This window comes from Mustela nivalis (assembly GCF_964662115.1).
Source record: "Mustela nivalis genome assembly, chromosome: 12".
In the NCBI taxonomy this organism is placed as follows: Eukaryota; Metazoa; Chordata; class Mammalia; order Carnivora; family Mustelidae; genus Mustela; species Mustela nivalis.
Window position 1 is genome coordinate 91,850,109 of NC_139031.1, and position 27,327 is coordinate 91,877,435.

The 27,327-nt window shown below is 58.7% G+C and overlaps 1 protein-coding gene across 15 annotated transcripts in view; it reads right to left on the bottom strand.

The window, feature by feature from the left end:
* Window positions 1-27,327, bottom strand: part of TNS3 (tensin 3) — a 200,610-nt gene that overhangs the window by 113,831 nt on the left and 59,452 nt on the right. For 5 of the 15 annotated variants that reach the window (XM_082692739.1, XM_082692748.1, XM_082692736.1 and 2 more), the window contains one exon: window positions 15,536-15,574. The exons of 4 other annotated variants lie outside the window; for them this stretch is intronic. Coding sequence is in view for 6 of the 11 variants with exons in the window: in XM_082692748.1 (XP_082548874.1) it covers window positions 15,536-15,574 (39 nt within the window). In the remaining 5 variants the exon portion in view is untranslated. Of the gene's footprint in view, window positions 1-7,554; window positions 7,800-15,535; window positions 15,575-15,678; window positions 15,712-27,327 lie in introns of those variants that run through there. 6 more of the 15 variants (XM_082692740.1, XM_082692737.1, XM_082692742.1 and 3 more) reach the window with 3 other exon arrangements.

Here is a 27,327-nt window from a genome sequence, read left to right on the forward strand (position 1 = left end):
GGCAGCCCTCCCTTCACCTGTCTGGTCAGCAGACCAAAGACAGACTGCACTTCTCACTCTGGGAGCACTCGTCCCAGCCCTGCCCCAGGGCACAGGCCTCCCACCACAGACGGCCGCATGGGGGAGCCGGCTCTGAGCCTATGAGACCCTCAAAGGCTGACAAGTGTAGACCAAGAGGGAGGCCCCCCCACCCCACCCAGATGTCCCAGGGTGCAGGGCTCACGGTCCTGGGAAGGGGGCCCAATGCGCCCACTGTGCAGCCCAGCAGAGACAATCTAGGACCATAGCTTCCCCACAGCAAGAAGGGCACCATAGGGGTCCCCAGGATGACCATCCTGGTGCATCTGACTGCTGTCAGATGGACCGGGTCAGTCCCTCAGCCCCGTCTGTCCTCACACATGCCCAGGACGACCCAGTGGGCATCCTGCCCGGCCAGCGTCGGACACACGCGCTCTATCCGAACCAGGCCCCACCACTCGGGACCACCTGGCACGCTGAGCCCCACAGTTCCCAGCGGGGCTGGGTGACAGGCCTGGAAGTGCAACAGAATAGCACAGTGGTGACAGCAGCACACAGCGGTGACAGCAGTGTCCCTGATGGGCTGTGGGATGGGAGCGCCATCCAACGGCAGAAAGGGTGGGCCTTCCAGACTGGAGCCGGGCCAGGAGGAGCCAGGAGTGCCTGGGGAGGACTGGCCTCGAGGCCAAGAGAGGTGGGGGTCCTGCGGTCGGGGCTCCGGGAGCCCGAAGCCAGTCAGAGCATTTCTGGGACAGGAGGAGCCCTGCAGGGGTGTCCGAGGAGGGGTGACAGGATCAAATGTGTTCTTAAGGTGGGTTCGTGGCAGCTGCACCAAGATTGACCAAAGGCAGGCGCATGCGCTGTGGACTGGAATGACGGTGAAGAGGGGGAGCCACTCCGTCAGGCGTGGGGTGCACGCGTCCCCCACGTGCGAGGACAGTGACAGTGTCAGGCAGGGCAGAGGACGCTAGCACCACAGAGCCTGGCGCGCACGGCAAGCCAGGGCCATGCTCCAGAACGCCCACGGACACTGCACCTCTGGAATCCTCCGTGCCCAGCTGCCCGTGGGAGCAGTCGCAGAACATGACCCAACACAGAAACCTCAGGTGAGATCCCGCTCCCTGGCATCAGGTCTGCCCTCGATAAGCACCCGCTTTATTAGCAGGTCCTCTTCTCGCCACGGAGCTGTCCATGGAGCTGTCCACGGAGCTGTCCATGGAGGCCAGGGGGCAGGGGAAGGAGTGCAGCAGCTGCTGAGGCCGGGCAGGGGTGCTGGGCACCAAGAGGATCAGAGCGAGTACCTGGTCCCACTGCTGAGGAGGGACATGGTGCAGAGACAGAGTGGGGGGTCCACGGACCTGCACCGTGGCAGCACATGGGCAAGCCACATACAGCACAGCCCACCGGACATGGCCCACAGGACAGGCTCACAGCACATGACCCATTGGATTGAGTCCACAGGGAATAGCCCACAGGACATGGCCCACAGGACACGGCCCACTGGGAACAGTCCATGATCCACATGACAGAGCCCACTGGACACAGCCATGACTCAGAGGACACAGCCCACTGGGCTCTATCACCACCCACATGCCGCTGTCTGGTCACTTCAGCATGAGGACCCGGGAAAGCGCCTTCGGCAGGAGAAACCGGGCTCCAACCCCAACTCATCTCCTCAGACAGGACGTCCTGGCGACACTGGCACAGCTTGTCCCCTGCTCACAGGGAAGACATTCAGCCGTGGCAGTCCTGAGCCCCGAGCGAGCTCCTGGGAGCCCGGCCACAGACAAGCCCGCCCCGAAACACCCTGCCAGCTGTTCTAACCATACGGCTCCCACACTAAGGAGACTCCATTCGGGTTATCCTCCGACAGTTAAGAGCCGGACACAACACCAAAAGGATGACATGGTGCTGGACCCAAAACACATAAAACCAGGGAAGAAGTTTCCTGGGACCGACCATATCCACAGAGCCTACCCCAAATAGCACCACCCTACCGACCGCGTGCGGAACGGGACGCACTGGACAGCATTCACATGCACTCGTAGCTCCTCCCCGAGATGCTGTCTCCTTCCCTGTAAGGAAATAACGCTCCTGGCACCTGCCGGACCTGGCCTGACCAAGGTCGCGGGGCTCATCGGTGAAAGCCATGGCTACCCTGGGGCCTGAGGCCAGCTGTCCCTGCTGAGGGACCCACAGGGGCACACCGACGGGACACTCGCCGGGACCTCTGCCCGTGCGCAGCACAGCTTCACCAGCCCCGGGAGTCCCCCACCCCCCGGTTTTCTGGACTCTGGAGTTTCAACCCAGGAACACCGAATGAATGGGCCACTGGCCGGGTTTAGACCTGCAATGCCTCCTACACAAGCCGGTCTCTCTTCTCTCCTTTCTACGGTCCGCGAGGCTGGACGTCCAGCATGGGCTGGGTCTGAAAGTTTATGATATAGCACAATAAAATTCCCAAATTTTCTCCCACAACTTTCCACAGCCGCGTGCCGGCAAGTTTTGAGCTGGAGCGCGATTTCCCATGTGCCTGAACGTTGTTTGGGCCCCGATGTCTGTCTCCTGCAGAAGGGGCTTTGATAAACATCCTACAGTCTACAACGCCTCAGCATCCTTACCGGCTGCCTCGGGATAGCCACCGGCAAGCGCAATTTGCTTTGGGACTCATGGGGAGAACTCCCTGAAGCCCGTCTCCTGGAACGCGTGCTGTAGCCTCCGGGACCTCACACACCTGTGACAGAGGGGACAGAGGTCCACAAGGCGAGGAGCGGACCAGAATGGAATTGCCCTGGCAAGCCTGAAGAGGGATCCGGGGTGCCGGAAGAGGGAAGACCGTGTCCCCAGGAGCGGGAAAGGGAGAAGAGGGACGTGCCTCCGGGCTCCTGTGGATGCATCCCTGCATCAGAGGTTGGGGCAGAGGTCAAGTGCCTCCAGGATGCTAAATCCCTGACGAGAGAGACAGCAGGGACCTCCCGAGCGGCTGGGACGCACACGGATAGCACCTGCAGCTCCGGTGTCTTCCCTAAATGCACGTGTGAGGACCGAGATGTTGGCCCGCCGTGGCTCCGTGTCCCCCTGCTCCTTCCTGGCTTTGCCTCTCCCTGCAGCAAGTGTGGGCTGACTGAGTCTGCCCAGATGGCCCGAGGGGCCCCGGTGTGGGGTGGAAATGGTCTCCTGCTCAGAAGGGTACCTGGGCCCCTGCATAAGAGGCCGTCTCCCCTTTCTGACTGCCGGTTAAAAAGGTGGGGAAAACAGTGTGCACGAGAAACGTAACATGCTGGGGGAGACCGACAAAAATGCAAAACATCAGAGCAGGACAAGGAGGAGCAAAGCGTGGGGGGCGGGGTCAGGTGCCAAGGGAGGTCCTCCACGAGGACCTCCAGCGCAGCTCAGGCCAGCGCTGTAGCAGGGGTCCTGGGCGTAAGACTGGGCATCAGGGAGCCTGCAGGTTAGACCCGGCAACCCCCACGATGCCTCCCAGAACAGCCGACCTCAAGCCCCACCTTTCCCAGCACTTACCACACCCCCGAACCCCATAAATGACGGAGCCAAACAACACAGAGGGACAGATCTGCAACGAGGGCTGGTGGGAAGTGTGAGACTGAGTGCGGGGTCATGTGCGGAACAGCAAGGACTGCGCTCCAGGAACGACAGACGCGGGGCTCCGGGGGCTCGGTCGGTTGAGCACTCGACCCTTGGTTTCGTGAGACTGAGTCCCACCACGGGTTCTGCACTCAATGTGGAGCCTGCCTGAGGTTCTCCCTTCCCTCTGCCCCTCCCGCCCTCTCTAAAAAAGAGAAAGAAAAGGCAGATTCGTGTCAAATGCAACTGGTGGGGGAGTCTTGGTTGGAGCCACAGTGAGAGCCTCCAGAGGTTTGCTGTTTGGGCTGGAATCCTGTCTTGCCCTCTAGGAACCAAATGAACGAGATCACATCTTGGGGTGAAGATCCAGTCGTGTCACTACTGATCCCCGGGTGTTTCCATCTGTCATCTTCTGAGGACCCGCCACACTGTTTTCTCAAGTGGCCGCACCTGCCTGCGTTCCCACCAACAGTGCAGCGGGCTCCCCTTTCTCCGCATCCTCGCCGGCACCTGCCATTTCTTGCCTCTGACACTCGCCTTCTGACAGGTGGGAGGTCCCAGCTCCTCGTGGTCGGGATTTGCACTTCCCTGACGATGAGTCATGTCGCGCATCTTCTCCTGTCTCGTCCCCCGCTCTGGGTGTCTTCTTAGGGAAAACGTGTATTCCGGTCATTGGCCCATTTTTTAATGAAATTATTTGGTTTTTTGGTGTTGAGCTGTTCTTCGTATGTTTTGGACATGAACCTCTTATTAGACGCAGCAAAACACTCATGTGAAAGCCCAGATACAGCCCTATGTTTCTTGCAGCACCCTGTACATCAGCTGAGATGCGGAGCGCCCCCGACGGATAAGCAGATAGAGAGGCGCGCACGCGCGCGCACACACACACACACACACACACACACACAGAGCGAGACGTCACTCGGTGACAGAGAAGAATGAAGTCCTGCCACTTGTGGCGACATGGACAGACCTAGAGGGTATTACGCTGAGCGAAACGACTCAGACAAAGAAAGACAAACACCGCAGGACCTCATTTACACGAGGAATCTAAAAAACAAAACAAACACACAAACGAAAAGCAGAAGCAGACCCGTAAGTACAGAGAAGACCCGGACGGGCGCCCAAAGGGAGGGGGCTGAGGGGCCGGGCAAACGGGCGCAGGGGAGGGGGAGTCCGAGGCTTCCAGCGATGGAGCGAACAAGTCCCAGGATAAAGGCCACAAAACAGGGAATGCAGTCAGTGGTGAGGTGACAGTGACCACAGTCATCACGGCGAGCACGGCGCACATAACGCAGAGACCCGCTATGTCACTCTACACCTGAAACCAATACGACACGGCACGTCGATGACTCTATTTCCGTAAGAAAGAGAATTTAAATTGTTTAAATAAATGAAGTCATCCCCGGCTGCTCTACTGGCTGGACACCCGTGTCGGTCTAGAACGCTGATGCTGCCACCCACTGCCCCCGGTCGGGCACTTGCACACGCGCCTCCAATCCTGCCCCCATCCTCTGTCACCCTGCACGTGGGTGCACATGGACATGTGGACGGGACACGGACTGGGCACCCACTAGGTCCGCTCCCAAGCCTGTTCTGGCCAGAGGCACTGGTGGCCGTCACCTCACAGCTGAAGATAGCGCACAAGCCGACACCGCGTGAGCCTAAGACGCCAGAGATCTGCTGTGGCTCGGAAGGCAGGTCCGTGTCTTGGGACGGCGCGGCCCCAGAGACCTGCTCCTCCCCACCCCACAGGACGGCTGCAGGACGGGGCAAACCCAGAGCACAGCTGCGGACGGCCATCCCATTAAGGTTTCACAACACTCTGAGGCAGCCACACGGGGAATTTTAGCTGGTTCGCTGTGGGCACACAGTCTGCCGAAGTAGAACAGGGGAACCCCAGCCCCGAGACCAACGGACATGGCCGTCCGTTTCAGATGTAAGCAAATGTAAAAGCAAGTATGGCTTAGGATCCCACAAGTCCATATTTCGATTTAACAACCACCTATAAATCCTGAACTTTCTATTAATTTTTATCTTTTTAAGAATTCTTTGTCAGAGAGACAGGGGGAGCACAAGCAGGGGGAGCAGCAGGCAGATGGAGAAGCAGGCTCCCTGCTGAGCAGAGAGCCCGATGCGGAGCTCGATCCCAGGACCCCGGGATCATGACCTGAGCTGAAGGCAGACACTTAAGGACTGGGCCAGACAGCCCAAATCTCAAACTATTTAAAAAGACAAGCTGACTGAGAAGCAGGTGGACAGCATGTGACACGTGACTGTCACCATCCTAGGGAGAATGACACAGGGTCACGGCAGCACGGAGCCACATTGTGTCTAGCCCAGGGCAGCCGCAGCGCCGTCCTCCCACGGCCGCGTGGCATCCTACTGGACTGGGACCCTCCCATCCCCACTTTGCCAAGACAGAGTAGAGGACCAGGCTGGACACGATGGGGCACGCATCTAGTGTGCCCGGCAGGGCTGGGGCTCGCGTCCCATAGCACCACAGTGGATGACCTCTTCCCCATTCCCTGGCACCCCAAAACGCCGCAGGAACGGCCCATCACAGGCTCACGGGGAGGCGGTGAACGTGGGCTGGGGTCCACGCTCTCTGATGGGCAAGTCAGGGGTAAAGGGAGTTCTTAGGCACTGACGTGGCAACGAAGCAGCCTGAGGACCCACAGTCAACACCTTATCAGTGCGCTCGAGTCTTGCTGTCGTGGGTCCTGGGATTCTCACCGTCACTGTGCATGCTGGCCGGGCATCTCCCTGAGCTTAGAGCACTAGACTCACCCATGCGTACGTGGTACCAAGCACAGCCGTGCAAAGCTGTGTGTCCCTGCACACGCCTCGGGAAGGACAGTGGTTCATGGGGAATGGGTCTGCCTCAGCTGCGCACGTGCCCGGCGGGTCCCACGTGTGTCCGTGAGTGATCATGCATGCACAGGGACGGCGGATTGGGGGTGACCCACACGTTTTAGCAAGGTCGCAGATGTGCACACACAAAACCCCCACATAAGGAGGCTGGACGGCTCCTGAATCGATAGGAACCTGTCAATCATTCATCTCGGGTTCACGCAAGAAACCTCGGGAAAACCTCCCCATTCTAACGCCCCGCCCGCCCCCCGCGGGAGCACACGAATCTGCCACTGTAATGTTTCGTAAAGAATCACAACCACAGTCCAGTCTGGTAGTATTTTTAAGCATGTGACCCGTCTCTGTATGCGGAGGACGCCTGACGCTCTTGGAGGGCGCTAACCCTTGGGGCCCTTCCTCCTCGCTTGACGAAGGTCAAGACACCTTCTCTTCCAGCGCTCCCGCCCCTGGTGGGGAGGCAGAAATGAAGCAAACGCCTCCGTCCAGAAAACACTGTGTGTTTGGACTCAGCAGGTTTTCAGCCAAACACATCACCCTGTGGACTGGTCTCTCCAGATATCCACCGTCCATCCAGAACGCCACAGGGAAGACACTCGGGCAAGCCTGGGCCATCAGCTCATGGAAAACCCGGGAACCGCTGGCAGGCTGGTCATAAGCCCTGAGCTCCGTGCTCCCACTTTACCGGCATCCGGACCTAGCTCCAAGGTCCGGATGTCCCCGGCTCCCCGCCGCCCACCGCGTCCCTGCCCGGACTGTTGCGGCATGAGCCCCACACACCACATGGCCCCTCTGTAAACACATCAGCAGGCCTCCTTGGAAGAGAAACCACGTTCTAAAATGACACCAACACAATACCAGTACCATGAACGGGGGGGATTCCTTAATACCCCCATATCGCGACTCCATGGTCAAATTTCCCTGTTTTACAAGTTTGAGTTTGTTTTTGTCTTTTTTTTTTTTTTTTTTTTTTTTACAGTCAGATTGTTGGGATTAAGTTCCAGATAGAGTCTGACGGTGTTTATCTGACATCTCTTCCATTCCAAAGCCACAGAGATCCTTCCTCCTCCCGTAGCATACCTGGAGATGACCGACACGCTCTCCGCCCCGTGCCCCCGGGACTCGCTGACCCCTTGGAACGTGTCCATGGGGCCCAGGCCCCATGCCTCCTGGAAGCTGTGGATGGGTCTGCACTCAGGCTGGTTCTGGTCTGATTTCTGGCCTCCCGTGAGGGCCACACGCACAGCCAACTTCCCCAAAGGAGGCATGTGACTCAACCAGCTTCCTTCTGCGACCCAGGAGGTTACAGAGGGTCACGGTCGTTTGGTTACTTACAGTCTGCAGTTTGGCACATTTTAACTCTTTCCCTTTCTTGGCATTTGCCGGCCAGAACTCCTCCTTACTCGGAACTTTCCCTCTTCGTCTTTTTTTTAACCCTGAGGACAGGTTGTGTAAGAGAAGGAGGTCAAAAGCTTGTTTCTCTTTATTTACTGATTTTTCAGGATGAGTCGTTCCCTAACCCTAACCCTCAAAGGCAATGAATGAAGTTTCGGATCTGGATTGAGTTTTTATGTTTTTATTTATTTTTTTGTCGTTATTAAGTAGGTGCTTCATTTAAAGTCTGGTGCAGAGATCAGAAAGCGATGTCTGAGCCCAAAATCACAAAGCGGACAGTCCTCACAACGGGACTCGGGCCCGTATCTGCACTGGTTCTCAACCATCTACCATCCAAGACCCCACTCAGTTCCGAGGACGGGCACCGTGCTTGCCACCCCGCGGGACACACTGGCGCAGGGCCAGCGTGGGGACGGTGCCCGGTCACCACGGCCAGCTTGAGAAGCCTCTCCCCAAAGTGGAAGGAGCCCAGGCAGCCCCACGGGACTTTCCTTATTCTCTCTGTACGGGGGGCCCTCCAGATAGGGACACGGTTTCTGCCAAGGACAAAACTCGCTTTTCTTTTACAGCATTGTTGCCTTAAAAAAAAAAAAAAATCTTTTATGTATTTATTTATTTATCTGAGATCGAGAGAGAGAGAGAGTATAAACAGGGCAGAGGGGTAGAGGGAAAGGGGGAAGCAGGCCCCCAATGAGCAAAGAGCCCGATGCAGGACTCAATCCCAGGACCCTGAGATCACGACCTGAGCTGAAGGCAGAGGCTGCCCCGACCAAGCCCTACCAGGTGCCCTTGCAGAATTGTTTCCTGATGCTTGAGGGAAAATAAACGTGGCTAACAAGGCTGCTCTAAGTGTCCCCAGGGAGAGGAGGAGGACGTGAGCTCAGTGACGAGGCTGGAATGGGCCTGGCTTCTGATGTTCGGGACCCAATGCCCCACGGCCTGGCTGGCTTCTGCCTACGTGCAGGGTGCGCCTCGAACGGATGGGGAGGCCTCCAAAAGTTCAGAGGCACTTGGGGAGACCCGAGGAAAAACCAGCCCGAGGCCGCTGGCTCTCTAGAGAGACTCTCCAAGTGAGGCCAGGACGTCCCAGATTCCATACCAGTCGGCCCAACACCCACAAGTGCCGATAAGAAAACAGGAGGTGGGGACTCCGGGCCATGGAGAACCTGGGGAGGAATCGGATTTCAGAACCCTAGACCCCCCCCCCAAACTGGCAGCCAGGGTCCCCTTTCTGCACAGACTTTGATTTCTTCAGGGACCCAGGGAGGGAGGCAGGATGCCGTCGTGTGTATTTTCTTTTAAAAATGATCCCTCTTGCAGGTGAAAATGCACCCAGGCCACAGACGCCCCATCACAACAGCGTCCCTCCCGACCGTGACCCTCCTGACCCTCCTGACCCAAACTCCGTCCCCGCTCACGGTGTTGAAAAAAATTAGCGCTCACCCTCGCCTTCCACAGGGAGCTGTGATTCCCCCCAATTCCCACACACCTGCCACCATCAAGCGTCACCCCCACATTCACAACCCATGACTGCTATAGAGTCCACGCCATCGGGAAAAAAAAAAAAAATTGACCCACGACCAGAAACTTCTTCTCCATGGCAGATTCCAGCCTTGGGACCTGGGGACATTCATTCACTGGAAACATTTCCTAAGGCTCTTGCCTGGCAGAGAAGCTGTCTATCATCCGTGAGTGCCGGCTGGGGGGCATCCCAGCCACCGAGTGCCCCAGTCAACCCTGAGCAGCAGCCCCAAGCCCACCATGTAGTCAGAGACCCAGGGACTGGCAGCTCTGAGCCCGAGTGCACCACGCCGCTGGCCGCAGACGTGCCATGGGACACCTGGGTCTCACAGTGCACAGAACAGCGGCGGGCCAGCCTCTCCCGGTGTGACCAGCTGCGGCCAGCACGGGTGCTAACCATTAGCCAGTCCCCAAGCTCCCGGTGGACATAAGCTGACACCAGGCCACTGTGTCCCCTGCCCTGCCTCCCTCTACCTGTGGCCAGGCCCACCGCAACATCTAGCTGGGCCCTGCTCCAATCCAGGCATGCTGGGTTGAAGCTCAACACAGTCGGGTTTTTTGTTGTTGTTTTTTTTTTTCTTAATTCACGGAAGACTGTGCCTTTCTCAGAGGGTCTGTGAACCAAAGCTCCTGTTTGCCCCCTGGGGCTCCCACATGGGAACCGCACACCAGGCGACCTTTTCCAGAAACGCGGGCAATCTCTCCCTGCCAAGGCTGAAAAGGCCAAGGCCCGGATGTTATTTTAGGTGCAGGAGGGAACGGTGAAATCAAAGCGAGTGGGACCAAGTCTGGCCTGTGATTAGAACGGGGAGGGGCGGTGCCCCGGATTTCCGGAGAAAACTACCTACGCACCAGGTTTTGGAGCCAGCCCCGGGAGCGGTCCTGCCAGTAGCTGCAGACAGAGGCCTGGGGCAGAGGTCAGCGAAAGAGGGTCCCCCTGACACACACAGCCGGTCAGTGGCATGGGCTTCAAAGGCTTTCCCCGGAAAGCTCCGGGGGCCCTGGGCTCCCAACCCTGCCCGATCCCCAAGCACCCTCTCCTTCGACTTCCACAAACAGCCTGCCCTATCCCTCTGCAAGTCTGCAATGTCTGTCCTGCCTGTGAGGTCTGTGGCAGGGCCCAGAGGGTTACAGCCAGCCCCAGAGAGCTCCCCTGAGTGCACTTGAGCCCCCAGGAGGGCCCCACCCAGGTCTGTGGCTGAACCCGTCCCAGAAGTGCCGGGGGTGGAGGTCATGCTAAGTGACCTCAAAGAGGTGGAGGGAGGGACCCCACACACTGCTCCCCTGGGCAGCCACTCAGACAGACCCAAAGGCTGCAGGGCCACGTGTCCTTGGGAAGCATTTCACCAGCCCCTTCGGGCTCTGGGCCGGAAAGACCTCTCCAGATGCTGCCTCCTGTCCCTAAGCCAGTCCCCCGTGCATCTGCATCCTCTGGTCTGCTCACGAGGACACGCGTCCAGCCTGACCTCCCTGCATCCCTATTCCCAACTCAGCCACATCCCAGGTTCCTGGCAGACAAGAAGTGGGGGGGACACGGGTCCTCACACCCACCCTGCAAGAGCCCCCTCCCCGTCTGTGCTCCCCTCCACCGTGAACCCCTGCCTTGTCTCGGAAGCCCACTGGGATCTGTGCATGAAAGTGGCCCCTGGGCTGCCCCCATCCATACTTTCTCTGCTCCCTTCAAGAGCAGGTTGCCAAAAGGGGTAAAATACACAGTTAAAGGAAAGGGAGTCTGAGCAGAGTTTGGGATCCTGGCTTCCAGTGCTGTCACCCGGGGCCCCACACACATTAATTCAGACCCCAACCTTCACGAAGGACCCTGAGGGCCGAGGGAAGCGCAGCAGCGACCAGCACTGCCCCAGCACGGGAGCCCAGCCTGAATCCAGATTGGGGCCATGGGAAACCTGGGAAACACTGGGTACGTTCAGCGTTTCTTGAACACTCCCCACTCTGCCTCAAGTACTAACACCAGGACCCTCCACCTCCATGCTTGCTGAGAAGACAGAACCAGGTACAGGCACTGAGGCACCACTAGGGTCAGGCGGCCCGAGGCTCTGATGCGCAATGGCTGGCACTCCAGCAGCCACAGAGAGAGGATGAGGACACAAGGGCTGGCTTCAACCTTGCCGGATCCCTGGTGTGCTCACCGAGCCTCGGCTTCCCTTACACCATCCACTCGACATGTCCCTTTAAAACGGGCTCCTCTGATGCCCCACTGCCCCACTGCAGAACCAGACGTGACTCTTAGATCACTCAAGTGTCAAGGTGAACGTCTGAAAAAGCAGCATTGAGTGTTTTTATTTCTGGGTCTCACTTGCCTTTTACCAAAACCAGAGGTGATAAACTTGAGCAAGCCGAAGGCTCGACTACCATCTGGCAGGACTCCAGAGACTTTCCCAGCTTCCTGAAGATCAGAGGATTACAGAACAAGGATGTTTGCATGTCTCTACTGCCTGAAGCAAGGGAATGTCCTTGGGACAAGGTGAAGGATGCTCACGTGAGATGCACAGACCCTGGCGGGCCAGCCGTGGGTGCAGACACAGCTGTGGGTGCACATGCTCCCAGGGTCTGTGACTTCCAGAAACAGAAGCTATCACTCGGCTAAGACCCTGATGTGCTGGGGCAGATCTGCGTCTGTGTTCTGACGGGTCCCGCAGCATGGGAACAGTCCGTGGCAGGAATAATCTGCACGCAACCAAAGACCTGCACTTAACGAGGACAAGAAATTCACACGGTGGCTGTCGTGGCCTGGACTGGAGCCGGCGCCAGAGGCCGAGCTCTCCAGGCACTCCAGTGAACCTTCTGGGCAAAGCTGCCCTCCCAATATTTGACAGGTGGGTAGCCTGAACTTTGCCGTCACTACCTAATTTTGCAGGTAAAAGAGCACCATTAATGGGGGTGCCTTTCCATCCATCTCAAGCTTCCAAGTGTCCGATTCGGCGGGCAGTCTTTCCGAGATAACCAATCGCTTTGGGGAGATCCCCGCATGGCCCCCAGTAAGTAATATGACACGGACACCGTTTGCTCAGCGGCACCTGTCAACAGTCACACTGTCCCCGCATGAACCTCACCACTTGGGACCGCTTCCCCCAACCGCGTGTTTACACAAATCATGCTGAACAAGGTCCCAACACACCCAGGTGCCCCCGCAGGTGCATCAAACAAGGACCCAGTCTGCAAACTCCAGCCTCCGTCTCTGTAACCTGACACCTCATGTCACCTGCAACAGAAACCACCCATTGTCCTTGCCTCCCTTGAACAAAGAGCACAGCCACAGAGCTACCCAACTGCCTACTCAAATTTCAAGAGCGACTCTATACCTTGTCTCCTCCAGCGGGAGGACCCATAACAGCCAAGCAAAAACAATCCAGGTGTGCGCACTGGCAGCCAGGTGAGGGCTCGCACCTGTGCTCCCAGCGGGCTCTGGCACCACCCGGAGCGCCCGCACCCGCAGCCACCACCAGGCGGGGACACGGCCTCTTGCAAGGACGGAGGCTGCTCAGAGGAGTGAACTTCTCCAACGCAGGGCCGCCGCACTGGCTGCTCGGGCCCTCCCTCGGCCAACGCTGCTGGGTGCTGTCCGGGAACACTGGCCCCTGGGGCGTCCACACCTGCTGGACTGAAAGGTGTCCCAGGGAAAGCCACATGTGCACCCGGGGGGCCTGCAGGTCTGCTCCTGCACCGGTGTGACCCCGCCCTCCTGGACAGACACAGTCCTTGCAGGACAAGACTGAGGCAGCAACGGCGCTCTGCCTGGAGCGTCAGTCATCGCCGTGAGGCACGCCCGGCCCTCCATGAGGCCGGCCAGCCCCTGCCAGCTGGGGCACCCTCCCTGTGTCCCAGGGGGCTCCGGAAGAACAGGTCCTCTACGCATCTGTCCCGGCTCCTTCACCCTCGCGGAGCAGATGGTACATCTGGGAACCGACCAAACCGGTTCTCCCCTACCAGACGGCCAGAGAACAATGGTCAAACCAAACAGACCGGCAGAGGCTGCGGGCACCGGGAGACCGGCACTGCCCCCCTCGCGTTTGCCCAACCAGGGAGAAGGCTGTCCCGCACCCGGTGCCTTTCCCACAAGCCACAGCCAGTGCCCAGACTTCCCACGCGCTACTCCATCTGTCCCACACGGCGCCCGCCGGGGACGTGGCCATATCCCCACACACAGCGGAGGGAAGTGAGGCGCAGACACAAGAGGGCCCCATGTGAGGTCACGCGGGTCTGCAGGTATCGTGACCTGGCTGGAGCCCGGCCTGGCGCTGGCCCCGTGCTCATGATCTCATGATCGCTACTGAGCTCTGCACCTGGGTGTGCACACGAGCACATGTGGCTGACACGCATGCCCACGGGCATCTGCAGAAACGCTGAGCACAGAGGCACAGCTCGGCCCCCGTCACAAGGGATCTGCCACCTGGGGACACCCCAGAGCCTCCCGGTCATGACCCAGCAGACCCTGCCCCACACGGGCCGTCTCGGCGGGAAGCTAACACACAAAAAAGCCACGGTAGTGCTTCTCTACCCTCAACGCCGTACCAACGAGCAGAGCCAGAGAAAGCCAAAGGTCCTGACGAGGCTGCCCTCCAGAGCGGCACATGACTTCCCCCTCAGACACCTGGTGGGTGCAGGTGGGACGTCTGCAGGGCAGCGGCGGCTCAGGACGAGCACCTAGCCGCAGCCTACACCCTGCGTGACTCCCCCCGATGCACCCATTCTCTGCTGGTCCCTGCTTCCCTCGCGGACAAAGTGCACACCCAGTATCCTGGTTTCCCGTCTATGCCGGCCCCCGGGGGAAACTCAGCGCACATGCACGTCTCATCAGCTAAGCTAACATTTGCAAAGGGAGGTTTGCCTCCAGGACCCGCTGCCTGCGGTTTTGGTCTGAGGATGGACCCGGCCTCACCCACCAGGTACTTAAGCCCCTGCAATAAGCAGAAGGTGGCTAGGCACCAGAGAAGTTCAAGAACAATGGCCATCAAGGAGACGGCCACGTGTTCTGAGCACAATGACCCCCACGGAGCTGTCTGCCCTCCTGTCTTGCCAGCGTCCCACACGGTCCCAGAAGCACTGCTGGCCAGTAGACAGCTGCCCTGGCAGAGGTCAGGTCATCACGTCAGCCCCCTGATGCGGCCAGGTCCAGCCAGCACAGTCCATCGGTGCCACACCAGTCTGCTTCCCAGAACAGAGCCAGCAGCTCACCGTGGGAAGGAGCCAAGATGAGGCTCTTCCAGAACCTCTTGGAAGGGCTGCTGGCACCAGGACACCTGCAGAGCTGGTGACTCCCCCTTGGGGACAGGCCCCAGAGATGGAGGGAGCAGACGGCGGCAAGGTCGGATGGGAAGAAAGTGCAGAAAGGGGCAGCTCACGGCTCGGAGCCAACAGCCTGAGGTGGACAGGAAGGAGGCCGCAGCTCCCACGCCTGAGGACTGATGAGTCACCACAAGCACCAGACACAGAGCATGGCGTGGGAGGACCATGGGCACACAGAGGACATGGGGCCCAGGGATGCATGGACTGGCCAAAGGGCACTTGCCATCCAAACCCGGTGGCCACCTTCCTGTCCACGAGCAAGGCCTGCTTGGGGACGGTGCTCGTGAGACCAACCTCCACACGGACACCCCACGACACGGTCACCACGGCCACACTCCACACGGCCCGAGCACCATGATACACACAGACATCCCACAACACGGCCACCACAGGACCACGACACACACAGACACCCCGCAACACGGCCACCACGGAACCACACTGCACACGGCCACCACGATACCACGACACACACAGATGCCCTGCCACATGGTCACCACGGCACCAAGACAGGCACAGATGCCTTGCAACACGGGCATCTTGTAGCCTTCATTCGACCCCTAAGACAATGGACTGAGACATCTTCTGTCCCAGAGGAAGAAACCCAGGCCAAGCACAGGGACGCCCAATGTGGGGGATGTGAAAGGCAGTCATGGCTCTGGTCACTAAGGAAGGCGTGCATGGGCGAGTACCAGAGGCCCGAGGTCCATGCACAGGCTCTGGGAGTAAAGCTGTGTGTGAGGTCCAGAGGGAACCCAACAGCCCCAAGAAGGGCCCCACATCAAGACAAAGACAGTCCCACGCGACAAGCCAGGACCCCCGGGATACAGCGAGGACTCACCTGTCCCAGGTACACCTGTGCACAGCGGCGAGTCACCACCTACGATGAGAAGACACAGAGTAAGCAGACAGGCTCCCGGGAAAACGCCACCCGAGGTCCACTCAGGTGCGACCCCAGAGCCGTCCCTGTCTGTCCCCACTCACGGCCGCAGAGCTCCAGCATCAGACAGACAAGGCCTGCGGTTACAAGAATCCGGATTTTTCTTCACTTTCATGCAATCCAGCTTCTTTCACAGAATCTCCTGCAAACCCTGGAGCCTCCCCCTGAGACGTGCCCTACACTCACGTAAGAATTTCCTCTTCGACTTCAAAGAACAGTGGCCTCCCAGGCTAGGAACTTGGGAGCTAGCTGGAGCCCTTCCCGGCCACGACAAGGAGATGGGGCCCCCCGCGGTGGTCTTCAGGCCGCCCCCACCATCCACCCAGTGCCCGTACTCCTTACAGAGTGGACCACCTTTTCTAGAACTTTTTCCACAGTGGGACAGAAAGCAGATGAGTGGCTCCGGGGTTCGGCCTCCTCATCTGAGCGGGGGAGGTAGGAAGCGCGTGGGTGCTCTGAACCGGCCACATGGGGCAGTCTCCCACACTCTGGGAGCACGGACCGTCCCTGGACAGAAAGGGTGGGCTATCAGTGGGTGACTGACGGCACCACGCCGGCCTCGTGCGGTCCTGGGAGGCCAGGATCCCGGCACCTGCCAGCAGGGTCCGGCTGTTCTCCCAGGGACCCCGCACACCCATCCTCAAAGTACAAACATGCACGGGACGGGAGAGACCCCCCCAGGGGGCTAACTGTCCCTGTGGCCTGGAGTGGGTGGCAGCATGACCTTGGCTCTTCCCACCAAGCGAACTATCTGTAACTGCTGCTTATCTTCCGAAACTCCTCAGGGAACATGACACATGGTCATTCGTTCGTCCGGGACACACATGGCTTGGGCGGAAGCTGACTCATATGCTCGCTGGGGCAGGGCCCTGTCCCCTGGCACCAGCACCCCCCCCCCGCCGCCACGCACAGCCCGGCACTGCTGACCCAGTGGCCAGCATCCCTGCCCTGACCGACGCCCCCCGGGAAACAGGAACATGCCCTCACCACGCGCGTGTCCGCAGCTGCATACAAGTGTCTGTCCAAGCCTGATGTGCGGAGGAGGGAATGGGGGATATAGGAACTAATAAATATAAACCACGAAGACCAAAAAAGGGGAAAAGAAAGGTCTCTGGAAATAGAGGAAGTTACAGACAGGCGCCTATGGGGTGGTGCCGGCCAGCCAGGCAGGCCCACAGAGCGCAGAGCTCGGTGGTCACGTCTGCTCATAGGCAGTGTCCATACAGCACCCAGGGGGCCCCGGGCGCCACTCTACGGGACTCCCGGCGAGGCTGTGCGAGGAACCGGGGCTCCCATCTTTTAAAAATCATTATCTGTATCCCATGCTGGGGAACATTACTCAGCAATTACAAAACAAGAAAAGATCTTGAGGAACCACAAGTGCGAATCACCAAGACAAAGACACCAGTGAGAGAGGCTAACGCTGTGCGATTCCCACTCAGTGACATGCTGGGGAAGACAGAACTGTGGGCACCGTAACGAGACGGGTGCTGGCCCGCGGGGGAGAGGGGGATACTCAGAGCACAGAAGTGTCCAGTGAGTACGGTCTGTGTGATGGTCTAACGGTGGACGCCTGGGGAACCCATCTGTCCAAACCCACAGAACGGGCAGAGCAAGCCCTAATACGACCTGTGGACGTGACTTCCTAAAATGTCCCCGTGGTCACTCATCCATGATAACAAATGTACCCGTTACTGCAACAGGGTAACGGAGAGAATCAGGAGGGAAGTCAAGGGGGAAGTGAGAGTACTGTCCAGCTTCTCTATTAACCCAAAACTGTCCTTAAAAATAAAGTCTATTCTTGAGTTTTCCACTCGATGCCTAGAAGCATGTGTTTGTCAGCAAAAGGGAAAGTCCTTCGCAGTCCCAAAACTCACCAGTCACACAGGGAGGCTGGGAGGTCTTTTATCCTGAGGGCAGGTGGGTCCTGTGCTTCCCACGTGCCCCCCAGCCCCTGGCCAGAGGGGGTTGGGGACACTGCCCGCCTGTCCCCAGGGCATCCCCCGCAGAATGGGCGAAGGCTCCAAGCCCGGGCTCCTGAGTCCCAGACCCGCCCCTCCCTGCGGCCCCATCCGCAGCTGACAGAGGGGGTGACCCGGACACGCCGGCCAGGAGGAGGCGTTCGCCAAGGCCAACGGCATAACCCACTGTCTTCACTGGAGAGCAAGCCGGGGCCACAGGAGCAGAGCGGACCCCCCAGCACAGCAGAACAAAGGAGAAGCAATGAGGCTCCTGTGTTCAAAACGCAAACCAAACCGAAAACATCCCAGGGCTACAATGAATTTGCCAATGAAATTACATCAGAAGCACCAAGTCAGAGAAGAAGGTGTGGCCCAGGGGAGAGCCACCTGCGGGCCGAAGAGAAAACGAGTATTTACATCAAGAATGGCGGACACCTAGTGTGACAAAGACCAACCTCGAACGGACACAGTGGGCACGTGTCCCCTGGACGTGGCTCACGCCAGATTCCAGGACGGGAACTCCAGGAGAACACACTGGCCTGGCCTGCTACATTCCAAGGGACATTTCCTCCCTTGGATTAAGAGGACGGCAGCAGACTCCGGTCTGGCAGGGCTGTGGGGGGAGGGCACAGGGAGCACATGTGGTCCCCCTTGGACCTCCCCCTGCCCAGAACCTGGGATGTAAATGGCCATGCAGACCCCCCTTTGCGTATCCTGAACACTCGGGCTTCCCTCCAGCTCTTCGATCTGACCAGAGAGGCACAGAGCATGGCTCCCGGGCTTTCCGCCAGCCACGCACCTGCCCCTCCGAGCCTTGGCTCGCCCACCTCACCGAGGGACGGAGACACCCGGTAAGCATGTCACGGGCAGCTGCTTGGGGTTCAGGTCGGGTCAGTAAAGGTGGAGCCCGCTCACCTGCTTTCTGTCCCCATCTTACTACAACCTCAGATCACATGCCCGGCGGGCCATCTGCTCTGCTCACTTCCCAAAAGGCAACAATGTGGTGCTGGACTGTTTCCAGGTGGGCCTGGCCTTCCCCATCACACAGGGGCTGATGCTTCTTGATGTTCAGGATCTGCAGGAGCCAGGCCTGTCTCACCAACGAAGCTAAAATCCCTGCAGCACCTGCCACGTGCTTTGGGACCTTGGGAGGAGGGTCCCCAACGTGGCGCTGTTCCCAGGGACCGTCTGACAGCAGGATGCCCCCAGATCCCTGAGTGCAGCCCAGTGCGTTAGAGGGAGGACATGGCTACACCCTGGGGTCTGGTCAGTACCTCCCTCACCAAGCTCCCTCCTGTTCTGGAAGGTGGGCTGAGAACGGTCGCAAGAGGATGGGGCCCGGCTGCCACCAACAGGGTGCACTCACGGGGATGCCCACAGTTCATCCAAGAGCACCTTCACGTCCCAGGCAGGCCATGTGCTATGTCTGTGGGTCTTGCTCGCTGGCCCTCACTGCCACTCAGCAAGCCAGAGAGCATCCCTTTGGTGTGTGCAGTGCTCAGTCCCATAGAGGCTGGGCCATGTAGGCAGATCCCACTGGGTCCAAACTCCAAGTTCCTCCCCTTACAGGAAGGGCTTCACTCTCTGACCAGGAGCACGGGGCAGGTGGGGGAGGGGCGGAGCCCGCCCGGGGCGGGGGAGGGGGGCAGGACCAGGGCTACCGATAAAGGCCACAGTCCTGGAGAGATGGGGAGAGGTCTTCCCCGGGACCATTTTATGGCCTTGTTGTGGCTGTGTTAGGGGACAAGTCACCGTAACCAAGGACAACCATAAACAAACAGGTCTGCACTGGCCATAGCTGGTTCTGTGGCACCTGCCGCACGAGATATGGGAAACTCTCCCCAAGCCAGCAGGTGGGTAGGTAGGCAGGTGACCAGGACAGGGAGGGCCTCACACCCCAGGGGTGACTGTGCTCCAGGAACGGGAGTGTGGGTGTGAGTGCTGGTGTGCCTATGTGTGATGGTGTGTCTGAATGGAGAATGCACGTGTGTCACGACGCACAACTCAGGCCCAGCCGTGCAGGTGCATCTCCCCATGGGCACCAGAGCGCTCTGGCCGACACCCCTGGGGACTGAGCCGGGCCGGCGGGAGTAAGACCGCTTCACAGGGTCTGACTCGGCCCCTCTGTTTACTTCTGGAAATTAAGATCTTGGGGCAGAAGTTACAGCTCACACCCCATGGCCTGGGTCGTTTCCCTGTACGTTCGCTCAACAAAACAAGGAACCCAGCACTCGCTGTTGCCGATTCTTACGAAACTGTCCTCCGAACAGAGCAACATAAAACAGACACCGCCATGCTCTCCAGAAATGCGTGTGTAGCGAAGCCCCCCGCAAAGGAAAGGTAGAGCTGAGCCGACATTTCTGAAATCGTGGACAGCCCCAGTTGTGCTTGGCCACGTGAGCAAGTGCCACGGAAGCCCACAGAAGCCGGTGCCCTCAAGTACGTGGCATGTTTTTCAGCCGGCCAGGTCAGCTCTCCCTGGGCACGGCACGCTTGCCCAGACCCGGAAGGGGCGTCCACCCAGAAGAACCCAGTTACGAAAACGCATTAAATCAGCGCACCCCTGTGCCCACGGTAAGCCCATCCAGCACCACGGGTGCGCAAAGCAAGGCGACAGGGAGAAGAACCGGTGGGCGCCCAACTCTGATGGCTGAAGAGGAACTTTCCTGAGGGACGCCCCGGAAAAGGCGCGACCTTATGCTCAACTTGCACCATTAAATACAATCATTTTAAAATTCATCATAACATGAATTGCGACAGAGGCAGGCTACCACGGGGTGACAGGCTGACCTTCCTTGATCTTTGCGAAGCCTTTCCTTTATGAGACCAGAGGGCTGCACCCGCCCCCCCATACCCCACACCCAGCTGGACAGATGGACGCCCGAGGGGCATGTCCACCAGAATCACGGAGGCCCCCGCGTCTCCGCACGGATCAGCAGTCCCAAGGGAGGAGGGCAGGATTTTCTCCTGGGGGCAGAATCTTTCGTGTTCTCCTCATCTTTTATGATCTTACAGCTCTGACTTCTGGGTCTGTGTGTTACTGATCGACAAACACAAGATGTTTTTTTTGCCCATTACGTAAGATGGAGAAGAGATAAAAGTTTAATTGTGTTTACCAGAATCATTGCAGCTGATCAGAAACAGGGAGCAGAGCAGCGACAGGACAGAAGCCCAGCACTGACATCCAGAGAGGGGCTCACATACCACTCACGTCAGTCTCTCGGGGACAAGGACAGTCCCACAGATCCCAGACCTCGAACACGCATCTCTTCCCTCCCAGTCCTGGAGGCTAGAGATCCACGCGTGGCATGAGAGCCACATGCGGCACAACCGGTTCCCCTGATGCGTCCAGAGAAGGCAAGTAAATTAATGGAGTCTGGGCCGTCGGGGCCGTTCCCCTAGGCGCGTCCACGGCCATTTCCTCCCCACGTCCATGACTCGCCCCTCCTTGTGCATCTGTGTCCTGACCCACTCTTCGTCTCAGGACGCCAGTCCTGTGGGGTCCCCTCCGGCCCCATCACCTCCATCGAGACCCCAGTTCCACAAACAGCCACATTCTGAGGTTCTGGGGCTCAGAATCTACCTGTGGATCCGGGGGCTGGGCACATGTTGCCTGTGGCACCCACCCTCACAGTCTGATGGGACCAGTGGAGAACGCAGGTCAACGCGGGATATTCCTACAAGTCTGGCGGGAGCGGGGTCCTCTAGGCCGGTCTGGGAGGGCTGCCACAGGAGCAGGTGACTCAGCCTCCGTCCAGTCTGCCCACAGCACTCCTCTGGGTGGGGGCGCACCGGCGAGGGCAGGGAGGCCCAGGGGCAGATCTCCACGGCCCCAAACAAGGACAGCAGCAGTGCAAAGAGACCGTTCCATGAAATGCTGACGGCCCAGACTCCATTAATTTACTTGCCTTCTCTGGGACCTCCCAGGGGGGCAGGACAGCCGGAGTCACCCGAGTAGCCCCAGGAGAAAACATGCCCCCACCAGGGGTCCAGCTAAGCCCCTCTCCAGGCTGCCTGCCGCACATGGGTGCAGAGGGTGGGGAACTCACCAGATTCTTTCATTCAGTCTTCACATTAGCAAGCAGCTACTGAAGGTTGCGTTTTTTCTTCCAAAAAGCAAGAAACAAAGGTAAGGCCCAGGTTTGTCGGGTTTGTCGGGCCCAGGTTTGTCCCAGCTCCGCGGGCCCTCGACAAGCTCTAGGATTCTAGTAACTTCTAGAGCTTAGGACACAGCTGCACACCTACCCCAGACGGGGCCCTGTTCATACATGCATGCTAGTAGTTGAGTGTTCGAGGTGGCTTCCTGACCCAACCAGGCCTGAGCTGCAGCAAATGCCTGTCAATACTCGCACAGCATGGAAAAGAAGTAAATTGAGAAAATCTGCTCTGAATTCACCTGGTTATCAATATTTATCCGAGACCAGAAATCTGTGAGTCTGCTGCAGGAACAGTGTCCCAATCGTGCTTCTTCATGAGGTGGGGAAGGGCCACCTGGGCCACGGTGGGATGCTTGCTCAGTGGCCAGCTCGCAGGCCTGTACTTCAGCCTGTCGGACCAGATCTGGCCAAGTGGGGAGGCCGGGCACCTTCTTGAGGGTCTCACTTTCTAGGCAAGGAAGCTGGGGGCCTCAGAGATGAAATGTCATGTGCGGGACCCCTGGAAATTAGACAGGACCAGAACCGAGCCCACAGACCACTGGGGCCAGTACCCACTAGATTCCAGGTCCTATCTTTATGAAAAGAGATAAAGAAGATGGCATGTGATAGCTTCTTAAGATGCTGGTGGTTTGCCAAAGAACCAGAAGAAAATCTCATAAACATAACGTAATTGCAGAAAGACAAAATATATATTTTTGTAAAATTAAGAAGCTTTTAAAAAACTGCCTTTACTTTTCTGGTCATTTAAAAATTTATATCCGAGACATAAGCACACTGAATTCCCGGAACCCTTTCGACCAAGAAAAATCCAAACCCAAGCCACTCCTCACCAGTGTCGCCGTGGCGGACCTTCGGACGCACCTGAGTGACGGGGAATCTGTCACAATGACAGCACCCATGTTGGTGAATACTTTCATTTGAACTAATCAGAAGAAACCAACAGTCACCCCCACACTAACCCCTGTCAGCTCTCTCCAAAGCTTCGCCTGGGACGAGAGAAGCGGGTTGTGTCACCCATGGCCCTTCCGCGGGTGACTTGGCGGCGCCCCCACCAGAGGGAAGACCAGAAGGCAGGCTGGCGCCTAGGAGATGTGTCCTTCGCCATGTCCCAGCGGGGCAGTGGTGGCCAGCAGCTCCCATCTGTCCCCCTGCAAACCCCAAGGGAGTGAGGATATCACTGACATCAGAGCAAGAAGACATGGGGACTCTGATGCCCAGTGTCCACCTGCTTCAAGGGCAAGGCCACGAGCCTCAGCAGGGACAGGCAGTGAGGGTCCCCGGTGGCGCACTGGGGCGCAGGGCACACAGTCCCCACCTGCATGGTCACACCCAACTGTCCATGGTCAAAACCACTAGCCTGTATTTATGACATGAGGCTTTCCTAACCGTGTGCTTATTTCAAACAAAAATTTACTTTTTAGGGCGCCTGGGGGGTTCGGTTGGTTAAGCATCTGCCGTCGGCTCAGGTCATGATCCTAGGGTCCTGGGATTGAGCCCCGCATCAGGCTCCTTGCTCAGCAGGGAGCCTGCTTCTCCCTCTCCTACTTACCCCTGCCTGTGTTCTCTCTCTCTCTCTCTCAAATAAGTAAATAAAATCTTAACAAAATGTTTTTTAAAAATTTACTTTAGATACAACACACACATAGTTTGTCAAAAGCACAGGGGGAGCTGGATAGCACCGAAAAGTCCCTGGACTTTGCCTCAGAGGCGCGCCTTGTGTCCCCTGTCCCCCGCATGCCCTCTCCCAGCGACCTGACAGGCTCAGATGGCCCTTTCTCTCCTCAGTCTAGCCCCTCCCTCTTTTACTTCCAACAAGCCCCGCCCCACCAAGCCCCGCCCCTGCCAAAGTCACGCCCCACACTTTCCATGAAGGACCCTGTGGCGGGATGTCTTGGCAGACAGGGAGAAGGGGGAAAACGCCCCCGGCCCAGGCTTGGACGCCCACCCCAGACCTGGTAAATGGCAGCCACTGGGCGCAAGGTGCACGGGCCAGGAGAGATAATGTGGGGGGCCACACATTCCTACAAAGCACAAGTTTTGCGGCACATCCTGCCCCGGTCCATTTTTAACACGGCCCTTGCTACGAAAAGGAAAGAAGACACAAACACGCCGCAGGCCTCTAAGGAAGGAAATGGTACGTTCCCGGCAGGGCTGCTGAACGGAACGCCCCCAGAAAAGCACTGTCCACAGTGTCTAAGAATAACATAACGGACAGTTGGGTTTTCACCAACTGTCCCCTGACCCTGAGAAGGGCACACAACTAATTCTGACAGCGTGTGACTTATCACCAGACCTGAAAAAGGAAACACTCAGCTCTGGATTCTGGGTGGCACAAAGGCAGCCGGCCCAGTCGGAGCCCAGAAGCGGGCACCATGGGCTCGCCCCATCGGAAGCTCAGCTTCCATTCGTGCTTACAAAGTCCCACTGCAGCCAGGATCCTGGGGGGACGCCTGAGACCGGCCTGCAGCCCAGGCCCTGTCTACCGAGGTCTGCCTGGAAATGCAGGGGTGACTCTCTGCTGCCCCTCCGTGGGGCCCCCTGCTCTCCCTAGGGAGCACAGAGCTTTCCAACATGCCCCCGACACCCCAGTCAACACCTGCCACGTGCCTTTTAAACATCCAGAAAAAGCCTCTAAGAGGACAGAAAGTAACATAAAGGCTTTGGAATCAGCATTCTGAACCCACAGCCCGTGCTGGTCACTCCAGCATCCTGTCCTCCCTGGCCCCCCACGAAGCTGCAGCCCAGGGTACCTTCCTGCAAGAGGGCTCAGCAGGCCCAGCAGCGTGAGGCCCAGGGGACACCTGCGGGGTTTAGAGCCAGATGTGCAGAGGCCCAGGCCCAGTGAGCCAAGCTCTGCCTGCAGGAAAACGGCAGGTCAGTGCTCCCCGGATCCCTGCTCGACATGAAGAGCGTTCCAAGATGAAAAGCAAACACAGAGTGAAATGGAAGCTGCATTCTACAAACTGAAACGTGGTGGTGGAGACTCTGGAGCTGTTACAGGGTCGCCATCCTGTCCCTGAAAGTGGGCAGAAGGGGGTTTCACTCCAAAAACCTGTCCTCCGGAGTCACAGCCAGGAGAAAGCTGGCATCAGGACTGGTGATTTCCCACGGGAGGCAGGAACAGGCCACGGGCCCCACAAACGTGCGGAGGCACCCACGGCCACCTGAGGCGGGGGCAGCAGGCACGGTCCTGACCCCGGCGTCTGTCCTTGAGGGCCTGACCTAAGCTGTCCGGGGACACACATGGTCTGACAGCAGGGGGACGGCGTCCGGGGGCGGCCACCGAGCAGAGGGCAGCCAAAGGTGGGAGCGAACACTGTGAGGACCAAGCTGCAGGTCCCCCAAGGCCACCAGCACGTCCCTCCCATGGGGGAAGGAGGCAGGGAAATCACCAGCAGGGACGTGATGAGTCCTCCCGGCCGGGGCTTGGTTAAGGAAGGAGTGAGCAGCGGAGAGGCGACTCGGAGAAGGGATCTCGTCTCTTGGATGCACCATGGTCTCTGGCCTGGAGCTGGAGCGCAGCCCCCAGCAGGGCCAGGAAAGTCCCCAAAATCTGTCTGTGCGAGTCCACGCTGCCAGGCGCCAGCACGGACCACATGGGCTCCCAGCAGCAGCAGCAGTGAGCACCTGGCCGGCGATCCCAAGAAGGAGCACCCACCGTGGTGTCCAGGGAGCACAAAAAGACCCCAGTGGGGAGCAAGGACGCCAGCCCAGCATGCGCTCCCTGACACCCACGCCCGTGTATGCCTTGTCCGCCAGGACCCGCCAGCCGAGGCTAGGACAGGGCGGGAACATGGCACAGGACCACAGGCGTCTGCAGATTCCAACAGGTGCACCTGCGGCCTGAGGGCAGGAGAGCGAGGGGTCCGGCAGAAGAGCGCTCCGGGAAGCAGCAGGAGCGCCAGGCGCGGGCAGGCCGGGGAGGGTGTGGGGTACCCACAGCTGGGAGGACCCTGCCGAGCCGCACAATGCGGACAGCCTCTGAATGGATCGGAATGTGTGCGTTGCCCGGTGAAAGACGGCACTGTGTGCAGACAAGGAAGTCGTGAACGGAGCCCTTAGCTGCCAGCGAGGGTGAATGAAGAATGCAGAGTTAGTGCCTTCTAGAAAGAAGCCAGGGCTGCCGTCGACACAGGCAAGCGGCAAGCTGCCCGAGTCCAAAGCTGTCTGTGGAGGTGACACGGCTTCTATGACAAAAGTGATGACAGGTGACCTGGAGTGCATGGGAGCCACACGCCGCAGTACAGGGGTATGCAAGCTGGTCCACAGCACGTGGCAGCCTAGAAGAGTCACCGGGTCCCCCCAGCGGGGAGGTCAGCAGGTCAGAAAGCAGAGTCCGCGCAGAGAGGCAGGGGGATCACGTTGCCATGCCACTGACTGTCCCTATGGGACCACACCTCAGGACACCACCCAAGAGCACCACCAAAGTCCTCCCTGGGATGAGCCTGGGCTGCAGCCAGCAAATACCAAGGCAGGATGCCAGGGACACAGGGAATATGATGGCCAGACAAGTGGGAGGCTGGGAGCCCCTGGGAGGAGCCCCAGAGTCGGCCAGAGTCAAGGCAGCAGGGCCAGGCTCCACTGACCTTGTAGAAGCTCTCGCAGGTTGGGACCAGGCTATGTGAGGGGCACAAGCGAAGCCAATTAAATGGGATCTGTGTGCTCAGCAGGAAAGACCCCATTCTCAGGAAGAGAACAGGGAAGTACAACATCCTTTCCTGTCGTTTAAACACTTGGGAACGAGATGCACAGGGATTGGGCTCTTCTGTGACACAGCTGAGTCAGCAGAATAAGGACGCTGACCGCAGAGAAAACAGTCTCCAGAGGCATGTGCCGCTCCAAGTTACCCCAAGCACTGCGACGGGACACACTCCCTCTAGAAGCCTTGGGCCCCAGTTCCCTCCAGCTGCTGAACCCGGTTCTCCAACCTTCTGAGGGAAGGTCCACATTCTGATTGAGTAGAGAAAGAGAGGAAGGCCCGAGCGTCTACGGCTACCACGGGGCAGTCAAGCCCGGACCCTGCTGTCTTTGCCCCATGGTCACGAGCTGCTTCCCACAGCTGTGCCTAGAAAGGTCCACGGCCCCTTCTGCTGTCCCAGAGGAGGGCAGGCGTGAGGAAAGGAGTCCCCCCAGTGCAGAGTTTCAGGGAGCGGTGATTCCCATCACTAACACTTGAGAGAGGAAAATGACACACCAACTGCTCCTTCTCGGTTTTGTCCACATTCAAACCCGGCCCCAGGGCAGCCCGGCCTCAACACCCCGTCTCCCACCCTGCACCGGGCACCTGCACATTCCTGCGAGCCGGCCTGCTTGAACGGACCCTCATGCCCCCAGCTCGGGCTCAGGTGCATGGACGACCCAAGGAACTGTGTGGGATCCCCTCCACGGAAGGTCCCCTTCAGACAAGGGGAGTCCAGGAACACCCTGGAATTAATTTGCTAAAATAACGTCGAACCACGAGCACTACCATTCCTCCCACCACGTCCCGCAGACACAAGGGACAAAGGGCAGGGGCAAAGCTGTCACACGGGCCTCCACCAGGCGGTGTCTATAAAGGATCATAAGACGCACGGAC